General features: G+C 39.4%; 2 protein-coding genes and 1 pseudogene across 2 annotated transcripts; 2 read left to right on the forward strand and 1 right to left on the reverse strand.

Annotated features, from left to right (window-relative positions):
• The first annotated feature begins 742 nt into the window (after window positions 1-742).
• LOC113590705 (protein crumbs homolog 1-like) lies at window positions 743-5,388 on the forward strand (annotated as a pseudogene).
• Window positions 5,389-7,097: 1,709 nt separating this feature from the next.
• Window positions 7,098-9,927, forward strand: ahsg2 (alpha-2-HS-glycoprotein 2). The gene is made up of 7 exons (XM_027030990.3): window positions 7,098-7,379; window positions 8,317-8,427; window positions 8,513-8,597; window positions 8,756-8,913; window positions 9,014-9,115; window positions 9,234-9,302; window positions 9,418-9,927. Exons 1-7 carry the CDS (start codon window positions 7,113-7,115, stop codon window positions 9,694-9,696), a joined length of 1,071 nt encoding a protein of 356 aa, XP_026886791.3. The 5' UTR covers window positions 7,098-7,112; the 3' UTR covers window positions 9,697-9,927.
• A 6,741-nt stretch (window positions 9,928-16,668) lies between these two features.
• LOC113590710 (profilin-2-like) lies at window positions 16,669-22,048 on the reverse strand. The gene is made up of 3 exons (XM_027030998.3): window positions 21,727-22,048; window positions 20,213-20,405; window positions 16,669-18,946 (listed from the first exon to the last, which is right to left on the reverse strand). Exons 1-3 carry the CDS (start codon window positions 21,853-21,855, stop codon window positions 18,849-18,851), a joined length of 420 nt encoding a protein of 139 aa, XP_026886799.1. The 5' UTR covers window positions 21,856-22,048; the 3' UTR covers window positions 16,669-18,848.
• Between the last annotated feature and the right edge of the window lie 2,544 nt (window positions 22,049-24,592).

Genomic DNA, 24,592 nt, shown 5'->3' on the forward strand with positions numbered 1-24,592 from the left:
GTCTTTGCATTGGTTGTGAATTATTTGCTTGTCCTTCATTTATGACAGTACTTGTTGCTGGATTTGGCATTAATAAAAATGAAATCACAGTGGTTTAATACTTATTTCATGTAGGGATTGGATTTTCTATTAAACAATATGACAGCCACAGTGTTAAATTGATTACTGTAATTGTAATGCATTGGTGGAATAACTTGTGCTTGTAGTCCAATGGAGATGATTTGAAATTAACAGATTTTGAAAAAGTGGATACTGTATTGTAGTTAAATTTAAAATATCATAGTTTGAATATGACTCTGGAGCTTGGCATCTCTTTATGACTGTAGTTCAATGGCTAATACAATTGCACAACTAGATCTGAATAAATCTTGATAAAGCAACTGAAATGAAGTAATTGATTACAGAACCATAGAAAGAACCATGGGTCATATACGCATATACTGTATTCTGGTTTGTGGGCATCCAAAATCAAACACTAGAATAAGAGCAGAATAAAATGTTAGAACAAATAGAATAAAAGTAGTAAGGACTATAACTCCTTTGGTATTTTTGTCCCTCTCCTAAAAGATCTAAATGTCAATGTAAAATTTTTGGTTGACTTTTCATATCAAAAATGACTTTTTTCCAATTGAAAGTATTTAGCAGATTCATCAGTTCATCAGATCTCAGTTTGAAAGAGGCAATGTTCTGAATTTATGGCAATCAGGTGGTAGTGTTTTAACTAAATATATTACACTTTGAAACATGGCACAGGTAAGACACCTTCCAGCTCCTCCCCCACACATTAATGTTCCTAACAGGTACTCTCAGCTGTGTGACACCAAATCATGCCAGAACGGTGTTATGTGTGTGAGTCAGAAAGGTGTTTACCGATGCCACGACTTCCAAGAGCTTCAAGACAGACACCTTTTACAGAAGTCAGAACTGCACAGTGGCACTGCTGGGCTGAATAGGGCCACTTGCTTTCCTTACCTCAGCAGCAGAAAACACCAATACAGGTATTCCTTCCAAGAAGGCTTCACAGGGCAAAAGTTCCAGACCTCCACCATCTTCTCTTTTGAGAAAAGAGGTTTACTCCACCCTAGAGGATGCTCTAGTGCCCCTGAATGTGATTCTGAGCTTCCATACGGTCCAGAGTGTAGGCACTCTACTATGGTGCCAGTTGGAAGGGCAGGTCCCCACGCTGCAGTTGCAAGCCGTTTGTTTACACCACACACTGCGGCATATGTGAAATGCCAAGCCAGTCAACCTGGAGCCCCCCCACGTGGTGGCCGACGGCAACTGGCACATGGTGCAGGCCACCTTGCATGGCTACATGCTGGGCCTCAGTCTGCAGGATGCTTCCTGTGCCCCAGACACATGCCACAAGGAGATGCATCTGAGAGGGGCAGAGTGGGCCTCGGTTGCAGAATCAACACATCGGCACTATCCAGAGCATCTATATTGGTGGAGTGGGGGAAGAGCAAGCCTGGTCAGACTCCTACTTCCTGGGCTGCATCCGAGACGTCCACATCCAGGCCCAGTTGATGGTGCCGGGGTCTGGGAGCGCATGGCCTGTTAAGCAGGTTAATGTCAGTGTGGGCTGCAACAAGACAGATGAATGTGAGGGCAGCCCATGTTGGAACAGAGGCAGGTGCATCAGTCTGGGATGGAAGAACCACACGTGTGAGTGTCACCGACCATACGAAGGGTATGACTGCTTGGAAGGTGAGGCTATGATTCAGAACAATGTAGCTTTGCAACAAAAATACTATTTATGAACTTTATGTTAGAGTTAAGATCAAACAGGACATCAGCAGCAATTCATTCTCCTTTGCTAAATTGTAATATTTCTGGATCTTTACAGAGTACATTTCTGCCCGCTTTGGGACTAAAGATTCAGAGAGCTATGCTGTTTTTTCTGTGGAGTATGATCCTGGAGACACATTCACCGTGTCCATGTTTGTCCACTCCAGACATCTGCATGGCTTGCTGCTGACTCTCTCCAACAGCACCAGCCTGTATTTCCACCTGTGGTTGGAGTGGGGAAAGGTCAAAGTTCAGGTGGACATCTCCGATAGCCTTCAGGGCCACAACAGCATCAGTGATGGTCACACTCATCTTGTGAGCATGGATGTGGAGAAGGCAATGCTGTCTCTCTCAGATAATCAAAACACATGGTAGTGTAGCCATGCAGAACCTGTAGGTGCAAAAGTGGGATACACTGCATGTCAGGGGTCTGCCAGACCGCCGGGCCACATTAGACTCCAGGTGCCTGCAGTTCTTCCTCATCAATGCCCCCTGGCACATGGTGGAGGTGACACACAGCTGCACTGGCAATAACTCCAGCAGTGTAAGCAATCAAAACTATGGAACTAAATCATCAAATGAAGTCTACAAATTAAACCTACAAAAAAAGAACAAACTGATAATGACCCTCTGCTGTTGCCTTACAGAAAAAACCCTGTCTGATACAGCAGGGTAGCAGTATGAACAGGTGACGTGGTGTGAGCTGTCTCCATGGCCCTTGAAATGAATTACATAGTTTGTGTCAATTTTAGTTCTTGGGTGCCTATTTCCACCTATAGTTCCAAATAGTCCCACAAGTTTCCAAGGGGACTGACCTTGTGATGATCTTGGAACCAGACCATATAGATTTGGCCCTGTAAATTCTAATGTCATCATCCTGGAACATAGGAATGTTGGTGTCATTTTTTGCTTTGTTTTGGTTTTTTTTGTACATGGATTTTATTTGCTTGGACATGAAGCACAAATGGCAAAACATGGTCAACCAGAATTCATTTATAGACCTGCTTATTTTAAAAAAAGATGATACTTCAATCAAACCAACATAAGGCATTAAACAAGTTGCTGCTATTGATGTAAAATATTTTGTTTGTGTAAGGCTATTTTTTTTCCCATAGAGACTACACAGTATGATTGCCTTAGTTTGATTGCATAAATCAATTATGATTGTCATGAGTTCTGGTAAAGGTACAAAGAATTTGCAGGGCCAGGGATTATCCCACGATGGATTAACCACATCATAATGTGAACAGCAGAAAGGCACCTACATGTGGAGGTATACACGTCTCAGACAGTTACATCTATTAAGATATAGAAGTTCAGCCGTAGAAGTTGGTATCACCAAATCAAATCCACAAATGGGTTCTTCCTACTATTGACTCAAGATAATTCGCAAATCCAGGCATCTGGAACTAATACATCTGCCAATACGTCCTGAACCTGAATTATCCACTTATAATAGGTATGAGTATATTATATATCTTAACGGATATAGAAAATGTGCATGTGCATTGAAACAAATTTTGTGTCAATTTGTCAGGGATATAAGATCTTTGTGTCATTGCCTCAGAAAGGATGCAGTGAAGAAGATTGTCTGCATCCTGAGAAAGAAGGTGCAGCATAAGGCATTTCTCATGTAAGAGCAGAAAGCTTATGTTCATATCTATGTCTAATACACCTGATATCATTTTGTCAGATATCATTTAGCATTCCCTCTATCTGCGGCTTGGAGTGAGTGGGACTTAGCACAGATTTATGTTGAGCAGCACTATGGCCCTGCAAAGCTGGGGAAGTCATTACCTCTGTCTTGTCAACATTATAGGTGTTACAAATGTGACTCTTCATGAGGGTGACCCCGTGATCGCATACAGAGGCAATGGGACATTCTGCCGGCCCCTCCGCACTATCTTACTGGAGTTCCAAATGAGGAGGCACAGCAGCTCCCTTCTGCATGCCGATCATGCATCCGAGTTCGTCACTGTCTCCTTCCAGGACAGATGCCTGGTGCTGGAGCTGCAGGGCATAGTGGGCATCCTCTGGCTTTGGGTGTGAGGCACAGGGGCAGTGAACGATGGACGCTGGCACGTTGCGGTACTAAGCATGAAAAGCCCAGCAATGTAGACCTCTGCCTGTACCATGGTCCTGGACCATCAGCTGGATAAGGCCTCTGTCTCATTCACAGCTTTTGGAGATCTTGACTTCCTAAGAAAGGGTGTGGACATCCTGCTGGAAAGCAGGGGGCCCAAGGCTGGAATGAGTCTGGAGGAATGCCTGGGCTCTGTGGAAGTGGGCGACCTTTTACTGGCGTCCTATGCTGAGGTGAACCTGCACCTGCCCAGACTTCAGAAGATGTTTGTGAGGCTGTCAGGGGCTCCATACCTGAGCTGCCAGGGGGCTGGAGTCTGTGATTTCAATCCTTGTCAGCTTGGAGTGAGAACCTCTTCGACCACTTCCAGTACCAGTGTGCCTCTAGCTTGAATGGGTCAAGCTGCAAGACCATGGTGGACCCCTGTGCCCCAAATCCTTGCATTCATGGCACCTGCAGCGCAGCCTTCACAGCTTATGAGTACCTGTGTGAGTCAGGCTATACTGGACGAAACTGTGAGCACAAGGTGAATGTGTATGTCAGACACAAATGCCACAATTGGGGCATTTGTCTCCGTGGCCACAGATGATATGCCTGCCTCTGCCCTAGGAATACAACTGGGCCTCTGTGAATGTAAATAAGACCATCTGAAATGTCCCCAAAAAGCCCTCTTCTTTTCTTAAAACAAAATTAGTTTGAAGTCACGTAATATTTTTACCTCGATTTCAGTTACAGACCTTCCGTACAGTGACAGGATTCCATGAGTTAACCACCTTTTTTAATGTGATTTCATTATTTCTACATAGTTTACTTTTTACAAGTGGAAAATGATGACTCAAAACAATTAATCATTGATACCTGATTGCTCTGAATACTGTGAATATTCATAGGTTCACCAAGTTTCCCAAATTGCCAGTCTCTGTCTGTAGGATTGAGCGGTGGAACTATAGCTGTTTCAATGGTGGGAACTGCTCATCTGTGGAGGACTCATCTGACTGCCTGTCTGGTTTCACTGGACAGTGCTAAAAAATTGATGCAGTAAAGTAAAAGCAATACAGTGGAATTCATCATGCTGCAATTAATCTGGACAAAGATGTGTCCATTAATAGACCATCAGTAATGATCAGTATTGGTCAGTATTTTTAGTATTTATATAGCCTTAATCTGGTCTTCAGTTATTTTTATCTTTAAACAATCCTAGTTTTCTGACAAAATAGTCCTTATGGGTGGGTGTTTGAGAGTTGACTGTTTTTTTCCCTCTTTTTGTAGGTGTGAGTCAGAGCTGGACAAATGTATATCCAACCCATGTTAGAACCAGGGGTACTGTCACAATCTCATTGATGAGTTCCAGTGCATGTGCAAGATGAGCTACACCGGTGAGCAGTGCCAGATCGACATCAGTGACTTTTATCTTTACATATTCCTCCTCGTGGCAAAACATTTTCCAGCTCCTTGCCTACCTTATCTTGCAGCTGGACGACAAACCCGAGTTAGACTGGAATGACCATGATGAATAGATTCTGAGTTCGAAAAGAGCAACAAAGGGAGTTTCAAACACTTAGAGTCTTTGTCATCAGTGTGGACCTTTAGCATGTGTCTTTAAGGGGTGGCCATGTTTAAAGAACAGCAGGTATGATTATAGAACTACTCATTTACGGCAGTCTGACCTATGCTGGCAGACTGTGTGTCAGAGCAGAGCAACACTCTCTGGGGATGGTCTGGGAGAGAAAGTGGGGGAAAAAAAACATTGTGTTCTTAACAAAGTAAATAATGTAAAGAGAGAATATCAGTTTTAGTGGATTAGAACTATATATGTATGCTGTAGGCTGTAATCCATGACTAAGTATTAACATGAATTAATGAACAGTTTTGTCTTTCTAATACTAATTAAAACAATTAGACACAGTGCACATAGGGTCATGCCTTTTAGAAACCTTTGAATATTTGTCAGTTTTTGTGCCTTGAAATTATTTGCTTTGTTTCTACTTATTTATTCATTTAGATTTTTGTTTTTATTTTATTTTGTTCAAACATGCAGAACGAAGACATTCATGCAGATTCTAACTTTTGAGATTTTTTTTCCTCAAAATGTAAAATCAGACAAAAGTCTGAACAAAGATCAGTGTGTGTGTGTAACTTTTAAGATATTTTTTAGGTTGTTGAAGAGTATCCTCATGTTCTGAATACGCATGGCCTGTGAGGTCGTCTGTTTACTTTGGCCCATAATGTTTGCGCAAAAAAAAAAAAGTCATATTTAAACCAGTCCTTTTACCTTGAAAGGGCAGGTGAATGAGTTTATGAATGAACAGAGGTGAATGATCCATTTCATAAAATGGTGCCCCCAGCGATGCAAAATGGAAACTAATGAGTATAGATTCCGATGAATGCAATCTGATTTGTAACCTGCTAAAATGATATTAAATGTTTAAAAACCATGTTCTGGGATCTGTCTAAGGATTAGAAATACCTCTCGACATTTGGTCAGCTGTTTGTTTAGAAAGGTCACTATCCTTTGAACTGTTAATGAAAATGCTTTTTTTAATTTAGGAAATTAAAATATGTCCTCATTCTTCATTCAGTGTAAGACAACTCTAAGAAGGAGAACCAAGAACTGGAAAAACAATGAAACCCTAGTACTGTAACAAATAATATGACAAATACATTGCATTCTTCTAAATGTGTGCACGTCAGTAATGATCTGATTTGTGTATTACAAAACCAGACCTTTTCCTCTGATTGTGAAAAAGGGGTTATATAAGTATGAGACACTGAAGTCCACTGGCCCTGGATGTTATCTGTGAAAAGGGGAATAAACGCATTGCCTGAGACCTGAATTGACCCATTAAGCCTCATGCGTCATAATATTTACCCTGCCTGCACTGTCAGATTAGAGGGCAAGAGCATCTGCCCTGCAGAGAAAAGGGGGAGTGCTCTCTTAAACATGGAGAAAAAAATTTCCAGAAGTATTTCAAACAAGTAAGATTTGTTAGGGGAAAGTGCAGTGGATGCAGTGACCCAGTCGATAACTGGATATGTATTTTCCTCTAACCACAGATGGCCAAAGTTTAAAAACACCATGACATCCCCTCATCCTATTTATCCAAGGCCACTCAGTTTGTCCACATTAAACAGGAGTTGCATCCACCCAATTTGCCCAGACTTCCTTGCTTGCGCAAGGTCAGTCAAAAGCGTTCATGTTTACCTCACCCACGTGATGTAGGGTGTGAGGCATATATGACTAATGGAGCATGCACTTGGTCACCTTTTGCTGAACAAGAGTGCTCCTTTTGCATTCTTTATCATGAAACTCCCAGTGATACTTACAGTTTTAGGGATCGTGGTGCTGGGAACATGGGCTCAGCAGCTGCCCAGTGTCACCCTGCCACCCTGTGACTCGCCGGAGGCTGAAGCTGCTGCCCAGGTGGCTCTGGAATTCATCAATGGCCAAAACACACATGGTTACAAATATGCTCTGAACCACATTGAAGACATCAGGATAACTACAAAGGTAAGTTGGTGAAGGTACAGGATTAGGAAGAGGGGAGTGTACAGCTGGAATGCACTGTCAGAGAAATGACTTTACAAGCTTGCTTTACCACTTTAAAATATTTTTTAATTTACTGTTCTAATATTACAATTCATCTGACTATCAAAATCCAGAGAAGCTGTACTATGTGCAATAATACAGGCTTTTAAAACATAATACATTTTATGGGGGGGGGGGAACACTTCAAAATGACAGACACTGACTGGACAAAATGTGACTGACAGGATCACCCACTTCTTATGAGAACAAAACAACTGCATTCACACAGGGGAAATAATGCTACAGATTGACCAGTACATTTCTTGCACTGATTCCTTTTCCCTCCCTGCCTATCAGCTATTTTGCACAGGCATAGGATAGTAGCAGAGGCTGTATTCATGTTTCTGGTGTAGGGGCTTTTGAGAATGATTTGGATGTAGGGTATGCAATTGAAGAGAAGGGTGGACTCTGTGGCTAAATCTGGTAGATGAACTGTAAAATCTCAATCAAAAAAGCAAAAATGTCTTGCAGTCCTTTTTAATGTACCTCACAAAAAGTACAGTCTAGGTGGGGCAGAGGTTCTCATTTTATTAATAATAAACAATTTTAAGAGGCCAATCAGGCTGGTCAGTGGTTTACAGTGGGTTGTGGGATGAAAAATCTGGGAAGGAGAAGGTGTGCCAAATATCAGAAAACAAATCGCATGAGAATAAGCAACTTAAAAGCAAAACACATGAACCTACAAAGTACACATTAAGGGACCATTCATAACTTACTCTACAGTATTTCCATCAGGATTATACCCATACTGAAATAAAAAAGAATAAATACATCACCTATACAAATAAACCATTTCAAATAATTACATTATAGCAATATTAGGAAATTCAATTCAAATAATATGTTTGTCATTTCACAGGCAGATGGAACGCAGACATATCAAATGGAAATAGAGTTTCTTGAGACTAAATGTCATGTCCTAGATCCCACACCTGTGCCTCAGTGCCCTGTTAGACCCAAGACTGAAATGGTAAACTACTTGTCTGATTATTTTTTCCTCTGCTTTTTTTTTTAATAGGCAACCTAATGTCTTGTCTATCTCTCCCTCCCCCCAGGCAGTTGAGGCTGACTGTGATGTAGCTCTCTCCAAAGCTGCTGAGGTCATGTCTGTGGTAGCATTCAAATGTAAAACAGAAGCAGGTCAAATATAAACGCTTACTTAAAAATATGGATACAGGTTGCACTTAAGAGTGCATAGACCATGTGCTTTTTCCAGTACTGCTTGGGAAGCATTTTCAAACATCGCAAACATCGCATTCATGTGCTGTTCATGCTGCCTTTATTATCTTTATGAGCAGAATCTAACGAAGATATCTGTTTGGGCTGCCCAAGACTCGTCCCGCTGAATGATACTGCTGCCAACCAGTTTGTGGTAGCATCTTTGGAGGTCTTCAACAAAAACCACACTTTGAATGCAACATTTGCACTTTTTGAGGTTGGAAGACTCACATCTCAGGTAAAATAAACAAATAAAAACTAATGAAAACTACAAAATCTGTGATTTAGTAACTTGATTCCATCATATTCAATTTTTATTTAAATTCTTATTTTTGCAGATTTTGTCTGGTGGGCCTAAATTCAAAGCAGAATATGCCATCATTGAAACAAATTGTACAAGTTCTAACGGTATCTGTGTTCCTCTAAAGCACACTGAAGCTGTAAGTATGTTTCAAACAAATACAGGATCATAATATATTAGTTGCATGTCTGTGGTTTGACCTGCATTGCTGGTGAAATACGTTGTAGGTTTTTTGTGTTTTTTTTCCTTCCCCATAGCGCCATGGTTTCTGTCTTGCTGAAGGTGTTGGCCTTATGAAAATTGACTGCAAAATCTTCCTTCCTCTGGTAACCACTGTTTCCCCCACATCATTTGAGTGGCTATTTGGCAATACATATGTATTGATAACAAGAAACAGTTTTTGTCAAGTTGTTCCCCGAATTGATTTCTCTCCTATGACAGGCCCCAGCTGTGGATCCAGCCACCAACGCCACTGTGCTTGCTCCTGCATTTCATGCTCACACTGCTGGGCCTGGTTACACACCTACCATCCATGCTCTGACACACCACAAGCTGACTCCCTTGCATGACCCCACCACCAGCGGTCTACTCTCTGCAGAGTCTGCCGAGTCGACCGAGGTGGTATCAGTTGTCGGGGTGCCTATTGTGAAGAGGGAGGTGGTGGTATCAGACACACAGCCACAACCTCACAGATGCCCTGGGAAAGTCAAGTTTTTCTAAGTCAGACCCCATTCAACTCTTAATTGTTCCATAGGTTTGGCTTTCAAAGAGGCAAACGCTTGGGTGGTTTTGTGCCATCAGCAGGCTGAAAACTGAACTCACCAGTATTTCTGGGATAAATGTACTGCCTTGAATGTGAGCAGTACAGTTTTCAAATGGTGCTAAGACTATTTACATCCAGGCAATGTATGACCTGTACCATTTTAATGTAATAAATATCCATTAACCTGATATTTTGCTCTCTCTGCATGACAAAAAAAAATAATGTTGACCCAGTATTGCTTAAACTTTTAGACAAACCAAAGCATTTTCACCATCTCAACTAACCTGTGTAACTTCAGCACAGAAAAGAAAAAACAAGGCTGAGCCCATCATTACTAAATCCACAGTACCCAAAATACTGCAGGACATCTGTGAACACTCATGCTTAACCATACTGTTAAGCTAAATGAGACTCCACATCATACTCAAACCAACCCAAGAGACAGAATAAGACTCAGACTGCCTAAACCAGTTCTGCATACACCTTGGAGACTTTTAGGTGCTGTAACAAGCCCTTATGAGGTGGTTTTTAGTCTGACTACAGTGCCTACACTCAAGCTGCAACTAGGAATGAACAGTAATCATCAGATCCTCCACACATAAGGATTCTACAATTCAGATTACTTATCTTATTTGGCATTGTCCATATTTAGTGTACATTGAATATTTTTTTCTGTAAAGTCTGGTTGTTTTGAATGTCCACAATCAGCCATAATGCACACAGCATAGGACTGGAACAGATTGACAGACCAGAACTCCACATAATAGATTGGCCAATTTTTTATTTTCTTCATTTTACCTTCACAGGTTTAATCATTCACTTGTCTTTGGAGGGGATGGGTGGTAAATCATCAGCGCAGCATACAGGTAAAAATGATAGACACAGATGTCACAAACTATCAGGTTGCTGGTATGGACATGGTAGCGCACTAGAACTGTTTGGCTAAAAGGTGATACAACAGACCCTGGTTTTGCTAAATGGTCCAGCAGCTAACTTTGAAAGGAAGCCTGGAGAAGTCCTCAGAGGATCAAGAACCTGAGCATGTAAAAGGTACCTTGAGGCTGGAAACATGATTCTAGTGTTGAACATTTGGCACTATCAATGACTCCAAGGCTTTGCTTCAATAGTACAATGAATTTGACATCTCATTTTGGTGGCTCAGGAAAGGAATTAAAAACAAGGGAACACTTACTTGGGGCATTTTACCTTGCAAGACTGATATGGGGGGAGAATCATGAAGGGTTTTGGATTGTTCTTTTCTAAAATGGGGAGAGATGAATGGAGCCTTTCCTCAAAAGGGGGTAATCCAGCAGATTTTAGAAGCTTGATGGGTAGTGGGATGTCAAACTCTGGCATTACAAGATGATCTGATGGTAAAGCTACAGATGCCTGTTTGTAGTTACTATTTGCACACAGAGACAGGCTGGAATGAAGAAACACTGTATTCAATAGGGTGTGGACGTGAGGTCAAATTTCTAATTGGCCCAAATCTAGAAACAGGGTCAAAGTTATGATAAGGAAATCCATAATGGTTATGACTAGGTTGATGATAGAACATTGATGGTCAGTTAGGGTACAACGGAGTTGCTGGGCAGCACTGCAAGTATTCAATTGGTTCTGATGTTTGGGGAACATCCCGGTAAGGAGGCTATGCAGCCTCTGGCATTTTGGTCAGGCTAAGGGTATATGAAGGTTTTTACCTTTCACCAACAAATTTTTAGTTAGGGCAAACTTAAGAGCCTTTATGACCATTCCATTATGAGAACAGGAAGCTAAAGGAGGACTTGGAGCCAAGTTCAGAAAGGGACAAGACATTTTAGCAGGCAACCATCACAACCAGAGGGGTAGAACATGAGCATTCCACTAGGGGAGAAATCAAAAGTTAGTGCAAAAATAGCCATTCAACACCTTCAGCATCTCTCTCAATGAAGGCTACATCTTGCAAAACCGTCTATATATGAAGGCCACAGCCTGAAGGTATCTTCAATAGCAGAAGTGGTAGGAAGTTGCCTGCAAAAGACAAATCAATTTCTGGGAAACCAGCAACTCAAGTAGTTACCAGAAACCAGTTAATTGTAAAGGAGCGTCATACGTCTGTCTACAAGCAAACCATAATCAAAAGCTGTAGTTTTTCCAGATATTTTCAGCATCATAGGATGTTCAACACATTCCACGCAGCTGTGGCACTACTGGGGAATTAAGAAAACTTGCACCCTTGACGGTTTCCCAGAAGTGTTGCAGCTTGGAAACCCAAAACCAAATAAATGCAAAAGGATTTCAACACACCCCTCCCCTCATCAGATCACAAATACATATTAAACCAATTTTAATACACATGGACTGCATGACAGACTTTTGAACCTTCAGAAACAAAAACAATCTTACATAGCATTAATTTAAAGTGAAGGCTGCACATATAAACTATCCTCTATAGCTTTTTCAATTTAGCCCTTTGTCAGGATTAGCCTACTCACTGGCTTGGTCAAACTGATCACCTTTGGATCTCTTCGTGAGCCTGGTTAAGTCCTCATAAGTCCACCATTTATACATTCACCGCCAAGTCCAATGAGCAATTTTCCAGAGTGTACCTTCAATTCAGGCTTCTCATTGGTAACTCGGTCAGCTAAAAATCGTCCTGTGTAATCGTACTTCAAAAACCCACCGAGTTAAATGTTACTTTACCTCTCAAAGCAGCACAGTGTCTACGAGGGCTTACCCCAATAACAAATAAACACATTAGCGTCAGATTCGTTCCGTTCTGCGCCATTCGCTCAAGAGCACACACAGAGCGCTACAAAAGTTCAAACGATTCCTAAACTACCGTTTGTAATTTACACGCGCCAATTGGGAAATTTTCAACACATGCTGGATGTCTATTGGAAACGCAGTTCAGCGCCGAGTCCGATGGGTAGTGCCGTGTCATATTAAATTAAGTATGTATACAAGGCATAGACAGGTTTATTTTGCTTTCTTATAACGGTTACCTAACGACTGGCATAGGAAATAGAGCATTATTCAAATTTGAGCACGTTCAATCACTTTTGTATGCAAGCCTTCTGTCTCTGGTACAAAAGAAAATGTACATTTTGTTCTCAGCACCGACCGTTCCTGAACAATTTAGCTAAATCAGAATAAGTGAGAATGTTACAACTTACCCCTAGGTTACCTACTTAGAACATTCGCTACAAAGTCTGGTAAACTGATACAAACATAATTCAATGCAATTTTGTGTTCCTTGAGCCAAACGAGCTTTCCAACCTAAATAAATATAATATCTGCATGTAGATAAATATTATTAGTGAAAACGTGTCAAACTTAAAAAACAAATCGAACCGCAAATAGCAGGATGATCTAATTCATTTACATGGCATGGTTTTTGATGACCTGTGGACCAAAATAAATTCGTATGGGGGGTATTGTTCTCATTGTTTCTTGTATAGGGTAGCAGACAACACACCCTACAAAACTAATTTCATGGCGGTAGCATTAAGAGCTGCTCTTCCGACACCCCAACAGAATCACGTTCCGCTGGAACCTGTTTAACTACATTTTTTAAAAATAAATAAATAAATAAGAATCAGTGTTACATTTTACCCCACGTTAGTAGGAACCCTGCGCTCCCTTGGTGTTAGTTTAGTCAAACTTTGTATGAGAATACTTTTAGTTTTGAATTAACCAATTTTCTAACTGAAGACAATATCCTTACATGTTAAGATAAAACAATGCAATCTAGTAATAAACATTTTAAACGTTATATAGTATTCCCCATTAAGCATGTGTTCCTTGCCAAAACTGTTTTCAGCACAATATATAACAAATGCAAACTTTCGCAGTTCTAGCATGAATGCCAGAATATAACCAGTAGAAGATGAAACAGGTTTCACTCTTGTATATTACTTAAAGGAACAATACATACTGTACAATCTTGGCCAAAAGTTTTGAAATTAGCACAAATTTTGGCTTTCACAAAGTTTGCTGTTTCACTTTTTATGGTGGCAATTTGCATTAACTCTAGATTGTGAAGAGCGATCAGATGAATTGCAATTAATTGCAAAATCATTCCTTGCCATGAAAATTAACTTCTATCACAAGAATTACTGCATTTCAGCCCTTCCACAAAATGGTCTGCTAATATCATTTCAGTGATCTTTTCATTAGCTCAGGAGAAAGTGTTAACAAGGACAAGGCAGCTGATATCACTCTGTCATGCTGAAATAGAAGAGCAGACTGATTGCTTTTAAAGGGTGGTGGTGGTTGAAGTTTGTTAACACTTTGGCACCATGGCTAGGAAACTCCCCAGATCTCATTCCCATTGTAAACCTGTTCTCAATTCTCACAAAGGGTGGATAAACAAACACAAACTGTGATCAACTCCAAACACTGATTAGGCAAGAATGGGTTGCCATCAGTCAAAACTTTGCCCAAAAGCTAATATCCAGCATGCCAAGGTGAATTGCTGAAGTCTTGAAGGGTCAATACTGTAAATATTAAGTCTTTGCTTAAACTGGATGTATTTAACAATGGCAAGTTAAATAAACTTTTGAAATGCTTATTATTGTACTTCGCTAGATCATATAAACATCTGACAAAAGGATCTAAATATACTGAGGCAGTAAACTTTGAAAACAAATTCGTGTCTCTCAACTTTTGGCCACAACTGTATACTGTGTAGTACATGGCAGGCTATTTTGAACAGATAGGAGTTGTCTACTCTATTACTTGCAAAATCAGCTTTACATTGGAGAAACCAAGATAAATCTTGCTGACCATATCGATGAATACTTTTGGACCATCAGAATTAAGAAATTGTCATTTCTAGTGGCAAGGCATTTTAATGTTAATGGAAATCGGCTTAATAACATATCTGCTTGCATTGCCTGTTGTTGGTATGGTAGCAATGAAGTTAGGAAACTCCAGACTACAGAGCATTATATATTAGTCAAACTTAGCAGGTCACAGTTGTAACAGTGACCAAAATCAAATATTACTAGAGTCATAGCATGCAGGATCATAAATAATGTGTTTGAGATGGTCAGCTTCTAAAGTTCATGGTTTTAAAACACAAATAAATAACATTTATCCCACATCTGTTTTGACCAGTTTGCTACCAGTTAATACCTTTATAGCCATGCAAGCAATAGAAATGCTTCAGTATTTAGATAACATCACTGCCCCAGACAGAAGCATTCAACGCAACATTCAGAATGACAAAAAGCAACTACATTTACCAAACTTAGTTGATGCTTTTATCCTTGCCCAACAGGAGCCTAACAGTGGCAACTTAGCAGTGGTGGGGCTTGAACCAGCAACCTTCTGATTACTAATCAAGTACCTTAACCACTGAGCTAGCACCTATATACTGTGGTGATATAGTGTTGGTCATGCCCAGTTTTCCTTAATTCATTTACATGTGTAGACTAGCATATGGGACACCACAATGTGACATGCATGTGCTCAGCATTAGTCAGCATTCAACATGAATGAATGAAGTTAAACTTATATAATGCCTGTTTCAAATCCCAAGGATCCTTTACAATCACTGTTTTTACATCTAGTCAACACACCGGTGAGAAACAGCAGCAAACTGTACACAGCATACTCTCAACCAGAAACCACAGCCCCCTGGGGGACTGCATTAGGTGCAGGAAGGTGAGAGAAGATAACACCCAGAACAGGGTGCCATCCATCACATGGCATACAGGCATACAGTAATAAACACCCACACACTCACACCAGGACAATTTTTAGGGTAGCCCATTTTTACATAACCTCCATGTTTTTGGAATGTGGGATGAAACCCACGCAAACAGGGAGAACATGGAAATGCCACTTAGATAGGGACACAAATCTGAGACCCCAGTACAAGCCACTGTGGGATCAACACACAGTATATCCTCACAGGTGCAGGGCAGAAAGCAAACAACAGAGTAGATGTAACAATAAAGCTAGGAGATGCAATGGTGTGGTAGTGTTGTGGACCTAGGGTACGAAATGCAACTGGCATTAATGGCTTTTGTGCTGGATACTCCAGCCAAACACTGCCACCTGGGGCGATAGCTTTTGTGCTAGATACTCCAGCCAAACACTGCCACCTGGGGCGATAGCCTGCAGAATGACCAAAGCTATCTAAATTATTTAGTCATAGATTTCTGTTAGAATAGCAATTAAGCAAAGGTAAGCAATGGTATGTTACTTTGCAGGAGTCACCAATATAAATGGTTATAGAGCCACTTAAATGCCTATATACCATTCATGGTTGAGGGAACAGGATCATATTGAATGCTATCCAGTATCTCCTTACCTTTTTACATATTTATATTGTTAATTCATTAGTGTAGATCAAGACACACACAAAAACACCTTAATTAAATGGAGATAAAATCATGACATTTATTCTGTGCACCATTAGGGTCTTTACAATTTTATGAATGAGACAAGCGTTGAATGTCAGCATTAATGCTGCAATGTCAATGATCTGCCACCCAATATTCAGTCAAAAGTGGTTGTGTGGTCTGCCTGATAAGTTTGTAATTTACACAGCTGTACAATTTGCAGCTGTGCAAGATGTTTCTCAGTTAGTGAGAATTTCAGCTTTTTTAGTTTTACTTGCATTTACATTAGTGATTTTTCATTTAGAATGCCAATTTCTTATTTGACATTTTTACATTTAAAAATACACTAAATAGCATCACTTAGAATTTTTTCACACTAATATTTTAAGAGGAGGAGGTGAAAACTAGCAAAACTAGTTTGACAACCATTATACCAGGGAATACGCTAAATATTTATTTATAACAAAATGCAAATAAAAATGAAGTACAAGTCCTTTCTTTGTAAGTCTATAAATGCAGCAAACATTATGTCATCACATCTACACAGAGCCCTTGAACAGCCTAGGACTCAGGAACAAAAAACAACAAATCCACTCATTTCTGGTTGGAATAGATTTATTTGATCTGTCTGTAAACAAGGTGGTTATATCATGGCATTTTCCACACAAATTGAGTTGTATATCAGCTGGTCAGGTGTATTCAGGAGTAGGAAAGAAGGGAGCAAAAAGAACATGATTTGATGTTTTAACTTTAATCTACATTTTCCACAAGCCCTGCAGTTTGAATTTAGGCCAAATATCCATAAAATGGGTGCCATTTATGAACTGACTCCTTAGAAGCCAGCAGTTTAAAATCCATCTCACAGTAGCAACAGATCATGTCTACATTATGGCACAGGATACAGTTGTTTTTTTTTTAATCTTTTTGGATCAAGTATCCACAACAACTGACTAGTGGTCTCTTCAATTAATACCACCAAAACTCAAAAAAATTAGTGTACACAGTTTACCTCAATGTCTTTTTTGCTCATTTAATGAAGTATTTGTACCATGCTGACATTTGATACATAGCAGTTGAGTAAAGCACAAGGTAATGAAACTCCAAATGATTTCCTGAAAATTGCGGATTAACAGAGATTTAGTGTTCAACATTTTGAAGTGACCAAAGTTAGCAATAAGACTGCCACTTCATCTATTCAAGACATTCATGAGAACTTCAGGTAGTTACCATTACAGCTTCCGTTTCCCTCCACCAGACATTTAGGCCATTAATAGTGTATAATCATGAAGTTAATGTTATTGTTTTTGAAGTGCTGATTTTAGCATTTTTAAAATATGGCAACAGATGAAGCTAGCAGTCATCCTTCAAAATTTTGTAGTGATTGTTAATTCCCCCCCCCCACCCAAATGACAAAAAAATTGGTCCTATCAGGAAACAAACGGACACAAACCCAGAGTTGCAATAGGAGGGCAGTGATTAAGAAATAAATCACTTGAGCTGGCTAACAGTTCTAAATGGTTGAGCTACAGCAGCGATGGAATGTCCTTACAGAGTCCAGGTAATGAAGGCCCTTGACAAGTGACTTTTACCAAGAACTTGTAAATGCTGATCTGCCATCATACTCAAATGTTGGGGAGAATTTATAAAAAAAACAAAAAAAAAACAAACAAAAAAAAAACCCACAAACAAACAAAAAAAAACATTACACCAAGGACTTACAAAAGCACATCTGAGTACAACAGCAAAAGCATGTAGGGATGTAGGACATTTTATATTTAAAAAAAAAAAGGAAAAAAAAAAGGGGGGGGCGCAGAGTTATGGTAGTCATAGTGTGGTGGATGGCAGGGTAGGAACGAACAGAAGCAAATTACCTGCTTGGATCAGAAAACGTGAAGCCACCTGTCCAAATGTACATATGGAAAGTTCGGACAGAGGTATAGGAGCTAGTTAGTTATTTGCTGGGGAGCATGACATTAAACTAAAAAGATATGCATGCACTTTCTCCTTCCAGTCATGCTAAACATAAGGAAGACTTTTTTTTTTTTAACTCAGCAAGGCTCAGAGCACTGGAGAGGCTTAAGTGTAAAGATGGACCACTAGTGCCTTAGGAAAAAACACTTCATTAGTCAGCAATCTAAAGATCAATGTAGGTGGTCCAGTTTGGGTTTTTTCTGTAATGGTCTGACTATGTACAGTATGGTTTAATTTTAAGTCTTCATAGAACCTGCATGCTTGTTTTTCTGTGGCACTACAAGGGTGGCAAAAGGGACAGGTTTGCTAAATTATAAAAAGAGGATAAGTGTCAAGGAAAAGATTCACCAAAAAACAAAAAATAAAAATAGTAATGGGGCAATGATGGATCTGCTAATTGTAGTGTATTTAGTGTTTTAAAGGTGACAGAACAGGGTAAGGGTAGTGGATGTTAGTGAGCTGCTGTGTGGATGGATGGGTAAGAGCCACTTCAGTATCCAACCTTCCTCAGGTACTCACACATGGTATACATTTTCTTGTCCTCCGTGAATACCTTCCTTTACCATGACTACAACCAATACTGGAGTACATAAGGGTGGGGGAGGGGGGGAAATAAAGACAACTAATGAACAAACTTGAAAAGAAAGAAAAAGTCTTTCCCCCAGTAACATAGGGACATTATAGAATCTTAAACCATTCTTCAATTGCTATTAAAATTTTCCAAGACATTTAACTGCTTAAAGGAGAAAGCTTAACAGCAAACCTCACTTATGTCCCTCAACTGATACTAAACAAGTTTAATTACATTAGAACCCCGAATCCCTCAAGTATTTCGCCATCGAATATGCCTTCTTATTCAGTCCACCTCCATGGATCCCTTCTTTGCCCATTACAAGAACCAAGACTGTAAGAGAAGAAATTGAGAAGGTGTTGAAGTGGTGTGGTTAGGGACAAAAACAAGAGAAAGGTGCATTTTAATGAGAAAAATATAGCACGCGTGATCCATTTCTAAAGAGAACAAAAAATGAACACGCTTGTCCAAAAGGTGTCCATGTTGATTTGGCAATATTTTGGTTTCCAACTAATCACACAGAACTTCTATTAATTGCTCCATGAACCACAACTAATATCTCAACAAATGACAGAAGAATCCTAGTTGATATGAACAGCTGATTATAGCAACATTTGTTTGCACTAAACATTAAACCAATAACTAGATAAAAAGTCAACTCCTCCCCCCTTTAAGAATTAAACATTTTATCACATTCAGATCACTTATACAGCAGCCACAAGGATCATATGACATGAGAAGCCAAGTAATGCTCACATGGTTTATTCCTAGACAAATTTGCAACAAACATTGCTATAATAATGGCGATGTGCAAATTGACATCAGCCAAGCGAATACATTTCTGGGAGTCCAGAATTTCAATCTTGATAGTTTCTGTATTATGTTAAGAGCTACTAATTCCATTTACAGCCCCCCTCCCTACACATTCCTGAAAGCAGTCTGCAAGTTTACAAATGTTTTGGGAACAGATTTCCAGAGAATATAATTAACTGACAAGACATGGAATGGAGTGTTTGGAATGGAGTGTTTGAACAGGAGGGGGTCATTAGTGTAGCAAATTGAAGTGCAAAACTTGCCACTGGAGGTATTCTAGGGGAGACCTAAGGGCACTAAGAATGCAGGGAAATATCTACTTGTTTGTTTAAGGACATCACTGCATTCACCTTTTTAAATATATAAACAATAAATAAACTTCTATATTAATTGCCTCAATATTGAGAAGGCAGACATGTGCCCACGTTTTGACATCCATTTCACGCTGATATTGACAAAATGAGAACCACAAAGACAGACTGCATGAACATCTTGGCATAGAGGCAAAACAGGTAAATGGAAAACTTAAACATAAAAGTGTGGTAAGCAAATCCATATATAAGGCAATACATTAGCACCACTGGTACTCCCTGCCCTGGTACAGGAGAGTCAGACATTTTAATTGTATGTATGAGCAGGGACGATCATATTTATTACATTTTTATATAGTCACATATTAAAGTGTGAAAGTCTTCAGGCTTGTTTGCCTGTACTTACTTCTAAGGTGAATTCCTCAATCCCATGCAAAACAAGTTTAGTCATTTACAAATACACAAAACAGTTTACCTCTTGTAGCTCTGCCTACAGCAACATTGTATGTCGGCTCCCCACTACAACTCTTCGTCCTGAGGTCCATAGTACAGTCTCCATCAACAAACAGGCTGTCTCTGATCACAGAGCACTTCTTTTTCCCTAGGGTGAGCCCACAGGCGAAGAAGCTCTCTCGGTCTTTGCCGATTAGCATATCGATTTCATCAGCCTACAATTAAGGATTGCAGATGAGATTAACCAGTACAATATTAATTGGTTCCTAATTAGATTAAGTGTACCATACTACATGTAACCAACCAACCAACCCCCCACCCCACAGGACACCTCAAATTTGATCTTAACCAGTTTAATCAAATCAGATATATAAAATTGCCAAAAAACAAACAAAAAAAAAAAATCGACCCACAGTTGATTCCATGCAGTGTGTTCTGCACATCACCCCCTCCCCCCATTATGTTGGTGTACATAAGAACAGCATTACCATAGTCTTAGGCAACCAAAACTGAACGTTACACATTTAAAAAGGCTGACTGATGGGGCACAACCCATTAGGGCTACCATCTCAATTTTTTAAACGAAAAACGAAAAGACCGAATAAATGAGCGAACAAGACGCCATCTTTGAAACCGACGCGGGCTGTGTTCCTGCAAGGGGGAGACTATACGGGCGCCACTGCGCTAACTTCCTTCAAGCAAGGCCTAACTCGAAAGCGACCGGAGATAGAGGGAAGGGGTAAAAAGCAGCCCGTGTCCAATGATTCCATGAATCTGAAAAACCATAACTAGGACGTATACCGTGATTATAATTCGTCACATTTTTAAAACATTTAGTTTAACATGTGCTAGCAAACCAACAGGTGAATAAGGCAATAAAAATGTGATTGTGTCATAGCCTGCTTCGATAACTTTCCCACTTTCGAATCAGACATCAACGGAAGAGGTTTTAGTTGATCAGCGTTAGACCAGCTAGACAGATTTTTTCACAACCATCTTTTCTGTTTCTGGAAATTCAGCTTCACGACTGCTATTAAAAGACGCGTATTCCATTTGGCGACAATGTATTGTTTCTATAGCATTACGGAAAAATAAGAGCAAGGCCTTTCCGTAAGATATCCATCAGCTAATCCAGCCATCGCTAGCTTTTTTACGTTCTACTGCTGAGTGGGCCTACATAGCTAGCTGACATGGTAATTCATAAGAGCGAACAATATATTTGTTGAATTCGATAGGAACATCTAGTTCTTGTATCCAAGAGAAAACGAGCGTTTTTACGATACTAATTATAGCAAGATGACATTCCATTGTCATGCAAGTTAATATTAACGCTGCTCATGTAGCTAGATGGCTGTCTTTGTAACTACAGATCCAGTAGCTGAGGCCGGTTCTCCGATGCACGCGTGCTAGCTAAACTAGCTTGCTAACCGGAACGTGGCGATGGGACCATACAAAGATAGTAATCTAGCCCCGACCCTAAACGCTTTTTGTTGTTGTTGTCGTTTTAAATCAGTAATTGTAATTTTGAAGTCTTACCGTTATACCGCTAAAAACACCGCCGGTTATACATGCCCAAACGTATTTGGCGTCTATATAACCAAGAATGGCGGCTTCCATGCAGCTGCCATCGCCCATCAGGTTATCCACGTAGCTTTGCCAAGACATATTTCTGTAATTTCTAATAAGATTTAAGCTTTGTATAGACCCTTGGATTTAAGACAGAAGTGCTATGGCAGCTGGCAGGTCGTAAGCTAAATCAAGTTTCACGTCTTCAATTGTCTCCAGAACGTTACGTTCTAACAGATCTGGGTTTGGGCAGGGAAGAAAGCCGATGAAATTAGACAACGCCTGGGTGTAGTCCGTGCATGGATCACTCCGCGCAGCCGTGTACGGTTCGGTCATTTTTATGGTCATCTATGATGGCGGAAGGGAAGAAAACTACCAATTAATTAGTCCCTTTTTAGCCTCTGTACGATCAACTTCAAAACCTGATTTGTAGTATTTTTTCTGAGGCACAGACAATTTCTGAATTCGCACTATATTACGGTGGAATGATTTTCGAGTTTAAATCGTGGGATTCAACAATCCCATCAATTCTTACTTGTTTTACAAAGGAATGGTTTTTTTAAAAAGAGATTTAGCACTTCTGTTTGTCTAAGAAGGAATAAAGGATAATTTTAACAAAAACATTAGATAGGATAGGATACCCTAGGTCAAACCTGTCTGCACAGTGTTGCTCCAGAATTTAACAAATCTGTATTTCACCCTGTATTTATGTTCCCATTTATATCAAACAGTGCTGCAGTACAGGTTACATGATATCGAACATACTATGCTTAGCTTAGCTGAACCAATCTTTAAAAAGTCTCTATATTTTGCCTTGAAGACAAGTGTTTGAATCATATGATTGACTATAACTATACAGTAAATTGCAAAGATAACTCATTTTTCAAGTGACAAAGTAATATGACTGTGTACTATAACTGCCTTCGGTGATGTGATCTTGCCTGATTTAAATTAGAGCTTAGCTAACTTAACTACAATAGGTCCCTGTACAAGAAAACATCAGAAACATGGGAGTGTTTCCATATGGAGACAAAGTTCATTAGACACCTGATAAGTGCTTTAAAAATGCAAGCATTCCCACTTTAGGATGTTGCAGTGATGGGATTCTCCTGATTTTTTTTTTCTCATGGAGTGCATTCTTGCTGTCTGAACTGATTATGTGATTGATTATATATAATAACTGATTACTATAATATAAAAACATGGACACATTATTTTAAGGACGGTTTAATCTGTTACTATCTTTTGGTATGATTATATGAATTTTGGGATATTATCTTCTGGCTATAGGCCTATACTTTAAGGACATAATAAGATTATTATACATTTACATATTATAATGGATACTTTAATGGATCTTGTTCAGGTTGATTTTGAAATTTTGTCATATTTTTCTATTGTATCTACAATCTAAAGTAACTTCAGTGTGCTCTGTGTGTGACAACATGTAAGGCCTATACCTCAGTTAGCGTAAAATATTCATAAAGGGTTAAAACCGCAAATGAAATAAGCCTTCCATTCAGAAGAAAGTGTAGTCATTACTCATAGATCTTTCTAGAATCCACAAAGTGTTCCCTGTCTTTGCTGAAGTGAGCCATTGTAACACTTCCTGCTTTTTCTCAGTGCTGGTTTATGGTTGGGCCTCCCCCAAACACACACACACCGCCATGAGAATGTGCTGCATGGCAGGAAACCATGCGTATCCAGCAAGTCATGTGTATGGGAGGGACTTCCTCAAGGAGAGAAGGGAGTGCTGTCTAGAATCCAATCTGAAACTTTTATTTGACCCAGGCACTTACCAATAATAGTCTCGAGATTGTACCCCCTTTTTTTAGTTTTGACTAAATGAGATTACTATTCTTGCAGTGTTTCTTCAAAGACTGTCAGATGTACATTACTTATTATCTTGTTAAATCACAGCATGCAGGCTCTGGCAGGCAGACTATTGGTACCATATGAAATGGACATAGGAACAACTACAGATCAACCTGTCACACTTGACATTAACAAGTTGATAATGTTGGCAGTTGTCATAATGATATATACACAATGCACCATGCATAACGCAGTCACAACACCATGTTCAATGTAAGTGTAAAATGAAAAGGAAATGAAAAGGTATTCAAAAATTTCACAGTGCATTCTTACCTGAGGTGTACATGACTGCTTCAAATTAAATGACTCATTCAGCATTGTCTCCATGTTTTAAACAACAGATTATTTACCCTTATTCTGTTAACAATTACATACAGCATTTCAGCAGCATTCTTACACTTTGTACAAGATGTACAAAGTTTTAAAGGTGAAGCATGAGATCTTCATTATAGCTTATATTGCTAATAAACAAATGTATTTGTTCTTCATTAATACAATTCTCATCCATGTAGACCTTCTGTATTTGTAACTTAAGAGGGATCTCAAAAGTAAATGAACATCCTACATACATTAAATGTCAATAAAAAAATCAATTTTATGTACTTCAAAACATTAACATAGTGAGTTTATGTTCTGTATTTGTTGGTCATTTAAGGATTACTTATCAAATTTATGAAGTGATGCTTTAATGTCAGTGATGAGCTTCCTAAATCCTTCTTTTCATCTTTATAATGTCACAATGATGTAATCCTCATTTGGCATTAATTTTCCTTATTCTATAGAAGGAACTTCTATCTATATTTATTAAAATAATAATTGTATTTATTACATAAACTGAAAGTGGCTCACAGAATTTCACATGGAACTATTCCAAGTTAAGGTTTCTTTTCTGTGTGTAAAAGATTTGCTATATAGTTGGCCAAAACCCATTTTAATGCCAAGTGTTACCACTTGTCTGCCT

The sequence above is a fragment of the Electrophorus electricus genome, chromosome 20 (assembly GCF_041902795.1).
Source record: "Electrophorus electricus isolate QZ-2024a chromosome 20, ASM4190279v1, whole genome shotgun sequence".
Classification (NCBI taxonomy): domain Eukaryota; kingdom Metazoa; phylum Chordata; class Actinopteri; order Gymnotiformes; family Gymnotidae; genus Electrophorus; species Electrophorus electricus.

Excerpts from the sequence above, each read along its gene's own strand:
- LOC113590710 (XM_027030998.3), bottom strand. The coding sequence starts at position 21,855 with ATGTCTTGGCAAAGCTACGTGGATAACCTGATGGGCGATGGCAGCTGC. Across the intron at positions 20,406-21,726 it reads GTGTTTTTAGCGGTATAACG|GCTGATGAAATCGATATGCT; the intron begins GTAAGACTTCAA and ends CCTTAATTGTAG. Across the intron at positions 18,947-20,212 it reads TGTAGGCAGAGCTACAAGAG|TCTTGGTTCTTGTAATGGGC; the intron begins GTAAACTGTTTT and ends CTTCTCTTACAG.
- ahsg2 (XM_027030990.3), top strand. The coding sequence starts at position 7,113 with ATGGAGCATGCACTTGGTCACCTTTTGCTGAACAAGAGTGCTCCTTTT. Across the intron at positions 8,914-9,013 it reads TTGGAAGACTCACATCTCAG|ATTTTGTCTGGTGGGCCTAA; the intron begins GTAAAATAAACA and ends TTATTTTTGCAG. Across the intron at positions 9,303-9,417 it reads GCAAAATCTTCCTTCCTCTG|GCCCCAGCTGTGGATCCAGC; the intron begins GTAACCACTGTT and ends CTCCTATGACAG.